Consider the following 16,012-nt stretch of genomic DNA (forward strand, 5'->3'; position numbering starts at 1 on the left):
ATGAGGCCTAGAAGGACAAACGGCTTTGCTACAGCAGCCGGCCATGAACCGCTGAACAGCCAGTCCAGCCAGCCTTGTGCTGCAGCTGCTCCAGGTGTGTGGTCAGTGACATATTTTTGCAGAATGGACAAATTCTGCAAAGCTTCATAAATGTCTCCTCCAGCTCCATATCCATCAGGGATAAAAGTGCAACATGTCTCTCCTATGAGCAAACTCCTCCTTGTGATGCTGTTAGCAGGTCTAGTGTCAGTCTGTTCTGCAGCACCATCGTCTGATGGCCTGCTGTTCTCCTGCTAAGGCGGTTCCCAGGGTCTTAGTCAAGTTGATGTGTCGTAGCAGAGCATATCGGTTGATCTCCACATGATCCCGCACCTCGGCAACTCCAATGCCGGGGATCAAGCTCTGTAAGAATTTCACTCCTCCTCCCCAGATGCGAAACTCTCCCGGCACTCCAGTGTCCACAGTAATGCCGAAAGAATTGGGTGAGGTGAAGTCCACTTCACGTCTCTGTCGGCGGCTTGGGTGATGTGCAACACGTTGCATGAAGAAAACGTGATCTGATAATTCCACTAGGGCGCACAGACCTCCCCAACCTTCAGGGAGTGACAGATAAGCCTTGTTGCCACATAGGAAGTACCAGTCAGCCAAAACTCTGGTTCCTCTGCTGCTGGGTGCCGTCCGTGCACATCCTGTCTGGTACTGAGTCTTTGTTTGTAGTGGCATTCGGTAGCTGTAGTTTGAGCGACAGTTGAGGCTCATCAGTGTCGCGTTACTGGCACAGGTTTCGTTGAGTGAACAGTCCATACACTTCCTCTCGTTCCTCGGTGGGCAGAAAGTGTATATGTATTTGCATAGGTAAGTAGGCAGCTCCCCCACTGCCCGCGATCCATTGTTCATCACACATACTGGAAGTTGTGCTGCGTTCAGTTTGTTCAGTAGAATTACATCAGGCAGCGGGTCTGAGACTTGGGGCCAGGTCAGTAGGTAGGTCTGTCCGGAACAGTGCACATTCGTGAGTGATGATGACCTCCAGGTTGCTTTTGCTGGGATGCTGTAGTTGGCTTTGGACCAAAGAGTACCGTAGCCTGGATGTGTTGCCAGGCCCAACAGACACCAACTGCGATCTTCAGGTATGCTGTACGGCCACAGGCCAGACGTCTGTGAGGATAGAGGCATATGGGTACATGCATAGCAGTCAGTTTTGTTATTCAAGTGAGCTGTAGTGTTCATAAACTGCCACCAGAAGTTAGTGGCGTATCCATGGGGAAACTCGGTGTACTGTCCTTTGTCATACAGTGTCTGCCTTTTCTTCATATTGCGTGACTTGTTGTCCCTCACGGAAACAAAGATGAGGAGCCCGGCCATGGTCAGGGCCGCTGCAGTTACTAAAAGCCACCACCGCATGACGACGGGACACACCCTCCTGTCGTGAATAGTTCCCCCCGGCCAGGAAAGCTGACCCCTCCACCGGGCGAGATCACAACAAGTGGGCACGCCTGCTGTCAGCTGTGTTTAGATGGCTTCACTGACTCGCCTGCAGTGACTCTGATGGATCCAGGATGGTCGTTCCGCAATTTTGCAAGCGGTCGGTGTAGTGAGGAGGACTTGGTATGGCCCCTCCCACCTGGGTGTGCTCCAGTTTTTCCTTTGGAGCACCTTGATCAGAACCCAGTCACCGGGCTGTGATCTGCAAGACACTTGATAGACATCATTACATTCTTCGTCATTTACAATCATCTCTTTATTTTCCTACAACTTAGACATACATTTTGCTACTGAAATTGTATCTGCCTTTTTCACTGGATAGATTTCTGGCCACTTTGAGAATACATCTATAACCACTAGGGTGTATTTTTACCCTTGGCATTCATTTAGCTCAATAAAGTCCATATGGATTGTGTGGTCTCAGGTTTCCCTGAGCATTATATTTTTGACACGTCATGCACGTTCTGACAAATTGTTTTGCTGAGGTTTCAAAATTTACAGTGTAGAATTTACAGTGTAGAAATGAGAGTTGACAATACTGGTCAGTCCCCCCGTTGACAAATGCGTACAGCCATGAGTCACTAATGCCGCCATTTTGTGGAGGAATTTTGGCAGCACTGGCTTGCCATAACACATCATTAAGTCGTTTGTCAGAACTGCACCGTGTTTTAGCCATTTTGCCTGCTCGGCTGTGCTTGCTGCTTTTGTTCATTTTTCAACACATCCAGTGGAATCTGATGTGTGTTTACTGCCATCAATGTGATGTTTGCCTGTTGTGCCGCCTATTTTGCTGCTCTGTCAGCAAAATTGTTGCCTGTAGTAATGAAAGAGTCAGTAGGCGTTGTAAGAGGTTGGCATGCTGGTTTGCCAGTTGGTGTAATCATTCCTCTGTTATGCCAAATTTTTTGCAAAATGATGCACAGCAGAGAAAACATACTGGCTGTCTGTATGTATGTTTATTAGTTTGTCTTTGTGTATTTAGCTTTCGCGTATCACAGCTATCAGCTCAGCGCTCTGTGTAGAACATGAAGAAGAGAGTGGTTTTGCTTCTATTATTTTACTATCTGTGGTTACTGCGTAACCTACACAATTTCGGCCTGTGCTGTAAGGTCAAATGCTGTTCTCCTAGCTTCCACACTTGCTGATCATAAGGTGGATCTGGGCCTGGAGTTTGTTTAAATCTCAGAATGTTGTGATACTCGGTCGGTTTCTGGCACTCAGGTGTAATACCAGAAAAGAATGGCATGACTGCTATCTTAAGTTTTGTCAGAGCGTCTCTACCTAGCAAATTTACTGGACACGACGGGTCATATATGCATTTAATAAAGCACCTGCGGCCACTTGCTGTGTGTACTAGTTCTAAAAGGGCAGTTAATTGTTGTACAGTTGTGTGGCCTGAAGCTGACTTTACAACTAATTTGTCCTCTACTCCTACAATCTCGTGGGAAGTGACCTTCCTCTCCACGGTTCTAGCAGGCGTTGTCTCTATGTTATCTGCTGTTTCTGCATGGCTGTCTGCGGCCTTGGTGTTTGTGACTTTGCTCGCCTCTCTGTTCCTGATAGCCACCTGCGAATTAGTGTTTTAGTCTGTTGTCAACAGTCAGCCTTATTTTTAAGTTACAGAATGCTTCTCCTTTTTTTTTTTCTTTTTTTTTTTTTGTATGGGAGAATAGATGCAACTCTACATTTTCACTTAAGGCAGTTTTAGATAATTTCTAGTTCTTCAAACAATGCATGGATCTCACACATTTCAAACTTTCAAGTTACGGTTGTTTCCCATTTATACAAATATATATATTTAACTTTGCATTGCTCACAGCTCATAGCTCACAGCTCTAAACCTAGGCATTTTTCAATCATATGCCTAATCACTATGTGTCACTGTGACTCTCAAGTATTGTCACAAGTTCGTTTAAAATCGTTTCCAAAACCAACAAAATAATCAAACAAAAACAAAAAACATAAACGTGTCAGGACACAAAAGAAAAAGAAAAATGCTGCCACCCGAACAAGGCAGAAGTCTCCATATTTTGGCTTGTAATAGCATGCAGCTTGTAACATGGTAGACTAATGTGCCTGTGTTAATTCAGCTTTATATTATTGTGTGAAGTTGCACTGGGTTGGGAGTGGTTTTGTGGTTGTCACATTTTTGGTGAGCCAATGGCTGGAATGGGGTTGGACTAATTAGAGGCAGGTGTACGTGATTGCACTGATACACTGGTCTACATATAGCCCACACTACAAACACTGCTGTGTTGTTTTGTCTCTCTGTGCAGTCCAGGGCCTATTATATGCCACAGCCTAAAGGCAGCAGAGTTCCAGAGGCTTGAGTGACCACTGACTATATGCTTGCAGGGTGGTGGGTCTCCAAGGACAACTTCTAACCCTGTTAAAGGCAACATGTGGGGTGCAACTTGGCCGTGTGGCATAGCTGGCCTTGGCCTTGGGACTGTGTGTTTTTATACAATTCATAAGTGGGACACTGGACTGTTTTATCTTTTATCTCTTGATATATTTTTCGTCAATAAATTATCTTTTAGAATTTTATTGACTGTCATCTTTTTGCCCACGACTGAAACGGTTGGTCAGACCTAGAGTCTTTCTTTGGGCAGAATAGCAGCTTCTGCTCTAAAAGAAACAAATAAATAAAAAGAAAAGAAAATGTGGAACATGCTCATCAGCTTAGCAGTGTCTACATATTTAATTCAGCTTCTCAATCCTGTAGTTTTAGCTGTTGTCTACAGGGTTTTGCTTATTGGTTGTTATTATAGGTGTGCTCTATATCTCAGCAATGTGTCATTCTAGAATGATAGGTTTCAAGCTGGTCAAGTGCCTCTATGCACTTCATTAGTTTAGTTATTCTCCGTATTGTCTTCATCTCACATGTCATTACACTGAGTTTCAGCAAACCTTAAGCTTGATGCAGACTACTGCTTAACAATTATTCACCTCACATCATAACCGATTAAGGTGCCTCTTCATATTAATATTATGTCATTGTTAATATTATCCTCTTTGTCTTATATGACAGCAATAGCATATTATAATATTTTATCAGTGTGTACCACTATACTACTCCTGAGCCAATTTGTTAGTTAGATCATCTTATTCAGCAAACAGATAATTTAGAATTCATCCAATCTGCGGTCACATTTGTTCTCTCTGTTGCATGGCGGACCAGGCAGTTCTATTATAATATATTATTTATATTTTATTTTGTATCCATCAAGGGCTTCAGATGACCTGCAGAATCATCCTTTTCCCAGGGTGGAGACAGTTACCTTTTCACACACTGTCCTTGGCTGAACAATGACACAGCCTTAATATACTTTATTTATGTTATTAAAATATTTTCGTGTGAATTATTTGCTTTATATTCATTTTATACATGCTGGGCATGGTCATCATGCCAACTGTGTTTCAATGTTAATATCACTTTACAGGTTGTTATCCTTGCTATTATTAATTTCAAATACTCTAAAGATAATTTCTACTGTAATTTTCCCTTTGTTTATCTTTATTTCGTACTTTTTATATTTATATCTACTCAGTGGGGTCTGTTTTCAACCCTTTTAAACTACCTCAAACTACTGTGATCTCTAGTTTTCACTTAATAAGGGATTATTATGTTCTTCCTGATATGGGTGTTGCTGCACATGCGGCTGCAGGAATGAGTGATGGTTTACTAAAAGGATTGTGGGAACTGCACAGTGTCTCGTCTTCTGGTTTTACTAAACTGGCAGTTGGATTCTGTTCTCCCGACTGTTTATATTTTGTTTTCTTAAATCTCTCAGTTTACAGACACTGTTTTTGTCCGGCGTCTGGACTTTTCTTTTCTCACCACTGCTCGTCAGCAGGAGTGAGTTTTAATTTCACTTGCTTGATTACCCATCTTATTTATGTATTTACTTATTTTTGTTTATTAAGTAATATATACACAATACAGCTGCTATCACCTTCGCTGGTATTAGAGACGAGAGTGGTTGCTCACACGCCCTTCTACTTTCGGACTATTTCCAAAAGCGGTGTGAACTTTACGAGACGGAACTCGACCGTTCTCTCAACTCACCAGCACGTCAGTGAATAGCAGTAAAAGAAAAACACAGTAGGAGCAGCTCAGTCTCTTATTGGACCGTGAAAATTCAGCTTGCTCCGTTAATTAAAACAATACACACACACACATTCACATTCACACCTATTCGCGCGATCGGAACCCTTATCATAAGGGGAGCTGCCAGTCTTTCTGTAGACGAGCTACTTATTCCCTTGACCCAGCTGGGGGAGCTACCCAGAGCTCCAAACCTAACCCACAAGAGTGGGGAGCTTCCAGTCGACGAGCTCCAAGCTACCAGCCGACGAGCTACTTTAAACCTAACCCACAGAGGTGGGGAGCTTCCAGTCGACGAGCTCCAATGCTACCAGTCGACGAGCTACTTTCGCTATTTTAAATTCCCTGAATTTAAAACTCCCTGAATTTAAAATTCCCTGAATTTAAAATACGCTTTTACGCAAAATTGTGTCAGTGTGTCTGTATCTACCTGGTCAGTGTCGCCGGGTCTGGTCCACCTCGATCGGGCCCCACCACCGTGGGTCGCTTTCTAGAACGTTGGCCAAGACTCGAATTTAACGCCCTTGGTCTTTGACCACACACCTAGTGTGTGGGCTGTCGACAGACGAACAACGTGGACTGGTCACGGAGATGGGACACGATGGAGGCGCTCCGGCTCGAAGGACCAAGAAATGTAGGGGGAAAACTCTGTAAAAGACCCAGGAGAAATAAAGACACAATGAGACAAGATCACTTTTTATGCTTTAACGTGCACACGGGTAAGCTGTTCAGAACAACTCACCCCGTGTACAGAGGCTGGGCACTTTTTATAGGAAAGACAGTGAGAACAGGATAAGAAAATACAAAACAGATAAAATAAACAACTCCATATGTGGCGCTAGTCTCGTCAGCAGAGAGCTGTGAGAGATAAAACAATCTAAAACAATATGTCCCAAAACAAGATGTGTTTGCTGGGAAAGTCTAAAAAAGATAATTCTAAACTAATCTAACCATAGGCAGAGGGCAGACAAAAGGCATCTTTGTACATTTAAAAGAAGGTAAAGAAACATAGAATCATTTTTCCTGTAACAGACACAGTCTATTATAGAATCACATAATATTGAACAGGGAACATAGGTTTATGGTTTTGACAGCTTTTTGATTTTGAGAATGTTGTATGGTTTTAACATAGTGTTTGGTTTCATTTAAAAAGCACCAAAAGGATGGTTTTGCGTTAGAAAATTTAGACTTATGTATATGAAATTTAGCCAATAATATCAATAAGTTAATCAAATAAAATTCGTTTGCTCTGTGCATGGGGTACTTAAAGAAACCAAACAATATATTCTCGTAACAAAGAGAGAACTCAGAAAAGATAAAGGAAACAACAAAAACACAAAATTCTTGCCAGAAAAGATTCGTGTATAAGCATGACCAAATTAAATGAGAAATATCTTCCTTCACACAATTACAAAATGTACAGTTAACATCAATGTCCTTTTTATAACGTACAAGAAAAGACCTAGTTGGGTAAAAACGATGAATAACTTTAAAAGATATTTCCTTTACTTTGTTATTTAATAGAAATTTTGACGGTAAGGTCCAAATCTTCTCCCATTCCAGGTCCTGGTATAAGTTATTCCAGTAGGCGACAGCCGTTGGGACACAAGTTCTGTCTTTTTGAAACAGAGTTCGTATTTCACGGTTGTTTTTCCTCCTTACAGAGGGGAAACACACCTGACCGACATAAGTAGCAGCAAGGGGTCAAATCACTAACAACAGGATTTCTAAACAACATTAAGACCCCAGCAGGGATAGCATCAAACACTACGGCATATTCCTTTGGTGGAACAGGAAGACCATATGTATTCAAAAATTCTGAGTAAGAGAGTAAACCTCCAGCTGGATTTATAAGTTGTGCAACACGATGAATCCCATTATCAAACCAATTACTTAAAAACACAGATTTATGTTTGTATAAAATGTCTCTATTGTTCCAAATATAGTATCTAAAAGTTGTGTTTATAAATCAATGACCAGGAAAGAAGCATTTGTTTATGAAAGTTGTATAGTTTTAAAGGGATTTTATCAATATTGTAATTACAAAGCAAAAGAAAGTTAAGACCACCAATTTTTGAGAAAATATAATTGGGAATAAAGTTCCAAATTGAGGTTGGGTTCCTGAAAAATTAAACACACATTGTTTAATGAGGAGAAGTCAAGAAAGTTTACTCCACCATGTTGGTATGAGTTGGATAAAACTGATCTTTTAATATAATGTATTCTATTCTTCCATATGAAATTATAAAAAAGTCTGTCAATATCTGCCAGGGTTTCTTTATTTACATCAAGAGACAAAGCAGCATAAGTTAGACGAGATAAACCCTCTGCTTTCGTGAGTAAAACTCTCCCTTTAATGGATAAATCCCGCTGCAACCAGGCATTTAGCTTTTTTTGTGTTTTGTCCAAAATTGGAGTGAAATTAAGGGAGCACCTGGTGGATTGATCTTTATTAATGACTATACCAAGGTAAGTGACAGACTCTTTAACTGGGATGCCAGCAATAGATAGACTGGTACAATTTCTAAGGGCAAGCAGTTCACATTTGCCAATGTTTAGGTTTAGTCCTGAAGCTAAAGAAAAGGCATTAATTGTGTTAATAGCCATCTGCACCTGTGAAGCATTTTTTAAAAAGAGAGTGGTATCATCAGCAAGTTGACTAATGAATATTTCTTCATCCGCAATTGTTATACCTTTCAGAGGACTGCGTTTAATATAATCAGAGAGAAGTTGAGCACAGATGAGAAATAAGTATGGGGAGATGGGGCAGCCTTGCCTGATACCGCGGTTCAAGTTAAACCTAGGTGATGTACCTGCTTCTAGTTTGATGGAGCAATTTACATTTTTGTACATTGTTTTAATTGCATTCTGAAAATAAGGGCCAAAGCCAAATTTGTCCAAAGCCTGAAAAATAAAACCATGTTCAATCGTGTCAAACGCTTTGCAGAAATCTACAAATAAGATAAAGCTATCATCCCTACACAAATCTGCATAATCAATTAGGTCAAAAACAAGTCTGATGTTGTTGGATATGTGTCTGTTAACCATAAAGCCAGACTGAGTTTCATCAATAATATCATTCAAAACAGCTTTCAGTCTTTTGGCAAAGATCTGAGCTAGGATCTTATAATCATTATTAAGGAGGCAAATTGGCCTCCAATTGTCAATATAAGTGGGATCTTTCTTTGGCTTTGGGATTAGGGTTAACAGACCTTGTGATAAAGTGGGGGGAAGAGACTGATTTGTAAGACTTTCAATGTATACATTAAGAAGAAATGGAGCCAGTTGATCTGCAAAAGGAATGTAAAATTCAGAGGTTAAGCCATCGGGTCCTGGGGATTTATTAAGTTTAAGACGTCGAATAGCAGGTAGCACTTCACTAATAGATATCGGCCTATCACAGAAACTCATCTGATCTTCTTTAACTGTTCGCACATCAGGGATTTGTTCCATAAAGTTCAGAGCAGCACTCTCATCAAACTCTGACTTGTATAAATTTCTGTAAAAATTGGAGCAATAGGTGGAGACTTTTCGGGGATCATCAATTATAATACCGTCAATATTAAGTCTCCGAACAGAACTAAGTTTAGAACGAGATTTCTCTAATTTAAAAAAATAGGATGAGTGTTGTTCACCTTCTTCTAACCATTTCCTCCTTGATCTCACAAAGGCTCCCTCTGCTTTCAGTTTATAGATATCATTTAACTTACTCTGTTGCAAAGCTAAGTCAGTTTTATCTTCTTCAGATAGGTTCTCTGGTGGGATCTGAGTGAGAGCAGATATCCTAGTAATTACATTAATTTCTTCATTTTTCCTCTGTTTTGCTGCAGATGAGCCATACTCTGTTAAATATTTAGCGGCTTCAAATTTAAAGAGTTCCCAGTTTTGACAGTAGAGATGACTGGTTAAGGCTTTATCCCAGAAACGTTTGATTAATGACAAAATATCTTCAAGCACTTTTTCATGTTTTAGAAGGGAGTTATTAAGTTTCCAGTAGCAGCTCCTACAAGTTTGGGCGGCATTAGTATTGAAAAAGACCTGAAGTGATACCGCTTTGTGATCCGTGAGTGGAGTTGGCATTATATTGGCTATAACATTATCCCTATTTAAGCAATCAGAAATTAACCAAAGTCAATACGGGATTTAGAAGAGTTGGATTTGTTACTCCATGTAAATAGTTTGGCTTTAGGGTTTTTAAATCTCCAAATGTCTATTAAATGAAACTTTTTGCCGCCTGTCACTACCCGATCCGTACCGGAAACCCGATCGGTACCCCGCATGCGCAAATCTTACGTCACTTCCTCTCTTTGCCAACATTGCGACACTCAATATATTTGAATGATACGGTTAGCGCCCAGTTAGCTCCTAGCATTTCTCAGCAGCTCTGCCTCCTTTTCGACTGCCCGGGACATTTAAACAATGGATAATCCGTATACAAACAAATTCATGCTTTTCTCCTCAACAGAGAGCGTCCCCCATTGAACAACAGCGCCGTAAAATAAGAAGAATGGTGCCTAATTACAGAGTTAATAATATTGACTTAGCAATGTGTCACGTGAAGATTCATCAGCCGGATTAAGTGTTTACTGACAATTAAGATAAGATAAGATAAAACTTTATTAATCCCTCGGGTGGGTTCCTCTGGGAAATTCAGTTTCCAAAAAGCACAGCCCCGACAGAAGTTACAGAGTTACAGAATATTATATACACACACACACACACACACACACACACACACACACACACACACACACACACACACACACACACACACACACAAATACAGAGACAAATATAAATAAAATATACAAAGGGGATAAATAGGAATAAAAATAAAAATACAAGTGAATTGCACATTTCAAGTATTGAGGTCTATTGCACCGTTGACTATTAACAAAAGTATTGCACAGTGAGGTGAAGAGGCACTACAGCTTAGTTGTTCCCCCCTCCTTTGTCCTCCTGTCTCCCCTCCCTCTCCCCTCCAGAGAGGAGTTAAACATTCTGATGGCATGTGGGACAAAAGAGATGACAGTGATAGCGCACATCATCACTATTCCAGTCAATCCTCTGCACACAGACAAGCATAAACACACTCGACTATCGCTAAATCAAATTTAACACACGTTTGTAATGACGCCAATTCAGTTTACAATAGGGTTCATTCACTCGGTCAGCAGGTGGCGGTATCCTCGTACACTGGGGAGTAAACTGCCATTAAACGAAGAGAAGAAGAAGAAAACATCTGCACATGCGCGGTACGGATCGGGAGTCCTGATCTGTCACTATCTATTTATTTTTCGTTTTTGTCTACATTGTACTGAAATGCTTCATTATTGCAAACATTTTAAGAGATACTTATTATTCTTAACATCTTAACAGATACTCTGACCCATAACTATCATAAAACACTACGACCGGACGTAGACACCTTTCGCGCATGTGGGGTACCGATCGGGTTTCCGGTACGGATCGGGTAGTGACACCGCCTTTTATTGAAAACAGTTACAGTACACACAAGCACCTCCCATTGTAAACCCCTCCCCCCCTATGGTAGATAAGGTGCTATGTGTGTATGTGTGTGCACATGTAAGCACGTGTGTGTATATGTGTGTGTATGCATGTGAGTGTGTGTGTTTGTGTTTGGGGGTGCGTTTGTGTGACCTCCTGCCCACAAAAGGGTCATAAAGGCAGGAAGTTTACTAAACAAGAAAGCAGAACCCTCAAACAGGATGTGTCTGTAATAAAACACGTCTTTATGATGTTGGAAACGAAGGTTTGGGTCCAAATCCCTGACTTATTCTGACCTGCACAGTTTGAAAGAAGCAAGAACAGAAAAATAGTTCAGTTGCAAACTGTGACAGAAATAACACAGCTGATTATTTACTGCTGCTCACTGATTGTTCATGACTGAAATAGCAAAGGGCCAGAGCTTCTGATCCATGGATCTGCAAACATACCTGCCCAGTAAAAACATCAGAGCTCATCCATCCTGCTCCTGTGTTTTCCCACCTGTGTGACTTTCAGAGACTCACTCCCTCCATTACATCTACACGGCGCTCTCCAAACCTGTCGGCCTCCCGGGCATCCACGAGTTCACAGCCATGGGTTTGCTGGACGACAAGATGATCGACTACTTTGACAGCGAGAATCAGGTGAAAGTTCCCAAACAGGAGTGGATGAGAGAGCGTTTACCTGCTGATTACTGGGAAAGAGGCACACAGTCCCGCAAGAGCAAGCAGCAGTGGTTCAAGGTCAACATCGGCATCCTGATGGAGCGAATGAGACAGAATGACTCAAGCAGTAAGTCTTTGCTTTGTTTTAATGATTTGATCACTCGGGTAAGATCCACAAAATCTGAATGATCAATGATCAATAACAAAGCATGAAATGAACTGAATTAAACTGTCTGCAGAGGAATGTTTGAGCTTGAAGTTCCTCAACTCAGGAACAAATTGTTCCTGCTTACTGGTTTAAATTAAAAAGTTTTTAATGATTTAATTTATGTTCATATTTTCTCCTCTGATGTTTATTTAAACATTATTTATTTCACCCTCCTGCTTTCAGACCCTCACGTTCTTCAGTGGATTGTGGGCTGTGAGGGTAAAACTAATTCTGACGGCACGCTCAGGTTTGTCCGAGGCGTGCACATGTACAACTACGATGGAGACGACTTCCTGTCCTTCGATGATAAAAATGGAGTCTGGGTTGCTCAGACTCCCGAGGCACAACCCACCAAGAGGAAGTGGGACGGCGTCCAGGTGCTGAAAGACTACACCAAGGGATACCTGGAGATCGAGTGCATCGATTGGCTGAGCAAGTTTGTGAATTATGGACAACAGCAGCTTAAAAAGGAATGTATGTATGACATGAAAAAAATTGTTTTTAAATTCATTATTAGTGGAGCCCGTAGAGTAGTTTTAGTTCTAAAAGTTATAAATTCATGAAATTTTTAGGTGAGTGTGTGACAACATTTCACATTAAAAAGTATCAATAATGTTTTGTTTTAAATTGCTGTCTAGTCTATTTTTTAACTTTTGCACCTTGCCACTGCTGGGCCTTCTTTGCCAGGGTGTTGGTGTCGTGGGTCCAGGTGAGATCAGCATAGATGTGGGTGTCCAGAGGAGACCCAGGACAGGAGAGACATTATATATCTCGGCTGGCTTGGGGACACCTTGGTGTTTTCCAAGAGAAGTTGGAGGAGGATAAGCAAAAAAAAATGGATGAATGAAAAAGAACAATTAAAAAATAACTGATTCTATTTTTAAAGTTAAGTATAAATGAGCTGTATGTAACGTCCTTTGTTTGGCAGAAATATGCTCACACATTTAACCAAATATTCCTTCAATAAATGTGTCACTTTAACTGTCTGCATGTTTGCAGCCTGTGTGATCCATGTGGACATGTTTGTAAAATGAAGCAGAGCCTCTCTGCAGGTTTAAACTAGAAATCAGACTTTAACAGATCAGGTCTCACTCTGTGAAAGCTGTATCTGCGGCTCGTCTGTGAGATCTCTGCAGACCAGAATCAGAGTACAGAATTAAACCACTGTCATAAATAAATGAACAATCAAGTGTCTTTTATGGAAGCTGCTCCTCGAAGCTTCTCAGAATAAAATGAGGTAAACTCAGCCAGTCACATTTTTAGTTTTTCTCAGCCAATTAGATATTTTCTTCTTTGGTGACGCGTCATTATTCACAGAGTTATTATTCACAACACAAAGAATAAAGAAGAAAAGCAGTGCGACCAACTCCCAACCAGTTTTCATGGAGGTTACCAACCTATTTTTCCTCTTGTGTGACTTTAATACTTACAGCTCATATAAGACATCCAGTACCAGCTGGTTCATTTTTTTATGTGTCACAGATAAATTCATTAAATCAGTGTTACAGTTACCACATGTGGTGACACAGTTTCCATTTCCTGCTTCCAGCTCCACCTGAGGTGTTTGTGTTTGCAAAGAAGGCCAAAGTGGAGACAAACCTCATCCTGACCTGCCTCGCCACAGGCTTCTACCCCAAAGACATCATCGTGAGGATCAGAAGGAACGGACGTGTTCTGACTGCAGACGACGGCCTGACAAGCTCAGGAGTTCTTCCAAATAACGATGAGACCTTCCAGAGACGAGACCATGTGGAGATTTTGAAGTCTGACCTGTCAAAGTTCAGCTGTGACGTCGTTCATGAGGCGACTGGTGTGGATGTTACAAAGACTTGGGGTAAGAAACTTTATTTATTGCCTCTGTTGTTGATCATAACTCTGTTTCTTCAGTCAGAGCCTGGAGCTCCTCTGTGTCCAGCAGATCTGCATCATTCTGTCCTGATCACAGTCCTGAGGTCAGATCCATGTCAGTCCATCTAGAACTAAGCTAGCATGTCACATGTAGCCCAGCTCTGCAGCCCTGAAGAAGCAGAGCAGCGATCTCCTCCAGAGCATCACTGAATAGTTGCAGATACGAACAGTTTCAGTGCCGTCCCCTCTCACTGACCTCCTGTTGCTGCTCCACATCACTGCTGTCAGATCACTGACTCCATCATGACTGTGGCTTCAAATCTACATCTCAGTAACAAACAGCAGCAAATAACTGACAGTGACCTCAACCTGAAGCTTGTGTCTGTGTTTCAGGAAACAGTGACCATCCAGAACCTGAACCAGGACATGGAGCTCTGATGACTGGTGCAGTGGGAGGAGTCCCTAATAACCGAATGTGCGTTTAACTCTTATTAGAATGAGATTTTAACCACTACGGTGCAAAGTTTTTAGATACTGCGTTGATAAAGTACAAGAGATACAATCAGTCAGTGTTTATTCAGCAGTCAAGGACATCAATATTTGCATAGTATTTTTACTGACATGTAGTGCACATATGTTTTGGGCAAAAACATTTTTGAATATTAAAATACGAACATTTGTAACAAACAATTGACAAATTAGCCAGTTCCAATGTAAAACTTTATCTGCCTGTTAAAAAAAGAAGATAATCTTCTCACAAACTGGTGTTTGATTTTGAAACAGGAAAAAAGTGGGGAAACAACTGAAAAGACTAACATTTGAATAAAACCTGAAAGCAAGTAAATACTTTCTATGCTGCCTTATGGTAAACTTTGGTAATATTGATAAAGAACAACACTGGCTGATGATGAAATACAGTCAGCTGGCATGGTGACACTGCCAGTATTAACCTGCAGGGCTGGACTGGGACAAAAAAATTGGGCATTTTGACTACAGACCGGCCCACCAGGTATTAAAGCCATAAAGCCTTTGAATGAAAACAAATGCTGTTGTGACAGTGATGTACAGTCTTGTTGGTATATGTATGATTTCTATACATTTTACGTCAGATAAAAACTTTCAGATAATTATTTTTCTAAAAGCTAGATATTTTTAAATGAGAATTAGAAAGTAAAGTATTTCTTTGTGCCCCCCTCTCCCTGTTAATGCCCTACCTGGCCCCCTGGCAACACTTTGCTAGATCCGCCCCTGCACAGTTACCAGCTGTCAGCTACATAAAAAAGGATCCTGGTGTTATTTGTCTCTCAGAAACAGTTCATAACTTCCACTCATTCATGTCACCTAAAAGGTAAACCTGTTTCTCCATCACCTGTTCAGCTCTGATGGTTCAGTAAGGACATCTCCTGGTTTCATCTTCATGTTTCCCTCTCACCACATATCCAAACCCACATCATGACCAGCAGCTTTACAGCTGTGGCTCCAGCAAACATCAGCTGATACTAGAAATTAATATTAAATACATTCTAACAACAGCTGATCAAGCTTAAACGTGCTGCTCTTGTTTAGCGCGACATCTGCTGGTTTCTTCTTTCGGCGCAAAGTGGGCGATAAACAAACAAGAGAGCCGATCAGCTGATCATTGATCAGTTTCATGATTGAAGTAGAAACGGGAGAGAGAGGGGGAGAGACTGAGAGAAGAAGAGGCAGCTGTGCAGCAAAGACACAGAATAACTCCAGCTTTGTGTCTTTTTCCATTCTAGCTAAAGTCCGGGACAAACTGCGTCTCTTCTCAGCTCAATACAAAACGCGTAATATTTTCTCTGAATGAGGGACCATTCCATTTTTAAGGAGCCGTTGGCAACTCTACTAACTAACCTTGTGAATAAAATAAAGTTCACTATCAGTAACATCATAGCAACCGAACAGCTGTGTTATGCTAGCTCACGCAGTACGAGTTATTGTAACTCACTGTTAAACCATAATCGTACATTTGATATTTTATTAAATTTTATTGTTTTAGCTTTGGGGTGGCACCTGGGGTGGCCAGTCTGGTTAGGGGGGTGGCCTGTGCCCCTCCCAGGCCACCCCGCTGGACACGCCACTGGTCCCTGGGGATCTTTAGGGCCTGAGATCATCGCCATATTTGGATGAAGATGCAAATGATGTTCTTATGATACAAATTATGTTCTT

General features: G+C 41.2%; 1 protein-coding gene across 1 annotated transcript; it reads left to right on the plus strand.

The window, feature by feature from the left end:
• On the plus strand, positions 1-14,260 carry LOC146609105 (class I histocompatibility antigen, F10 alpha chain-like). Its single transcript, XM_085346946.1, has 6 exons — positions 1-94; positions 11,618-11,893; positions 12,158-12,448; positions 13,524-13,808; positions 13,862-13,926; positions 14,216-14,260. Exons 1-6 carry the CDS (start codon positions 1-3, stop codon positions 14,258-14,260), a joined length of 1,056 nt encoding a protein of 351 aa, XP_085203072.1.
• Positions 14,261-16,012: the final 1,752 nt, after the last annotated feature.

Source organism: Diplotaxodon limnothrissa, linkage group LG22 (assembly GCF_057381915.1).
Source record: "Diplotaxodon limnothrissa isolate DT_005_m linkage group LG22, D_limnothrissa_male_GT1.1, whole genome shotgun sequence".
Classification (NCBI taxonomy): Eukaryota; Metazoa; Chordata; class Actinopteri; order Cichliformes; family Cichlidae; genus Diplotaxodon; species Diplotaxodon limnothrissa.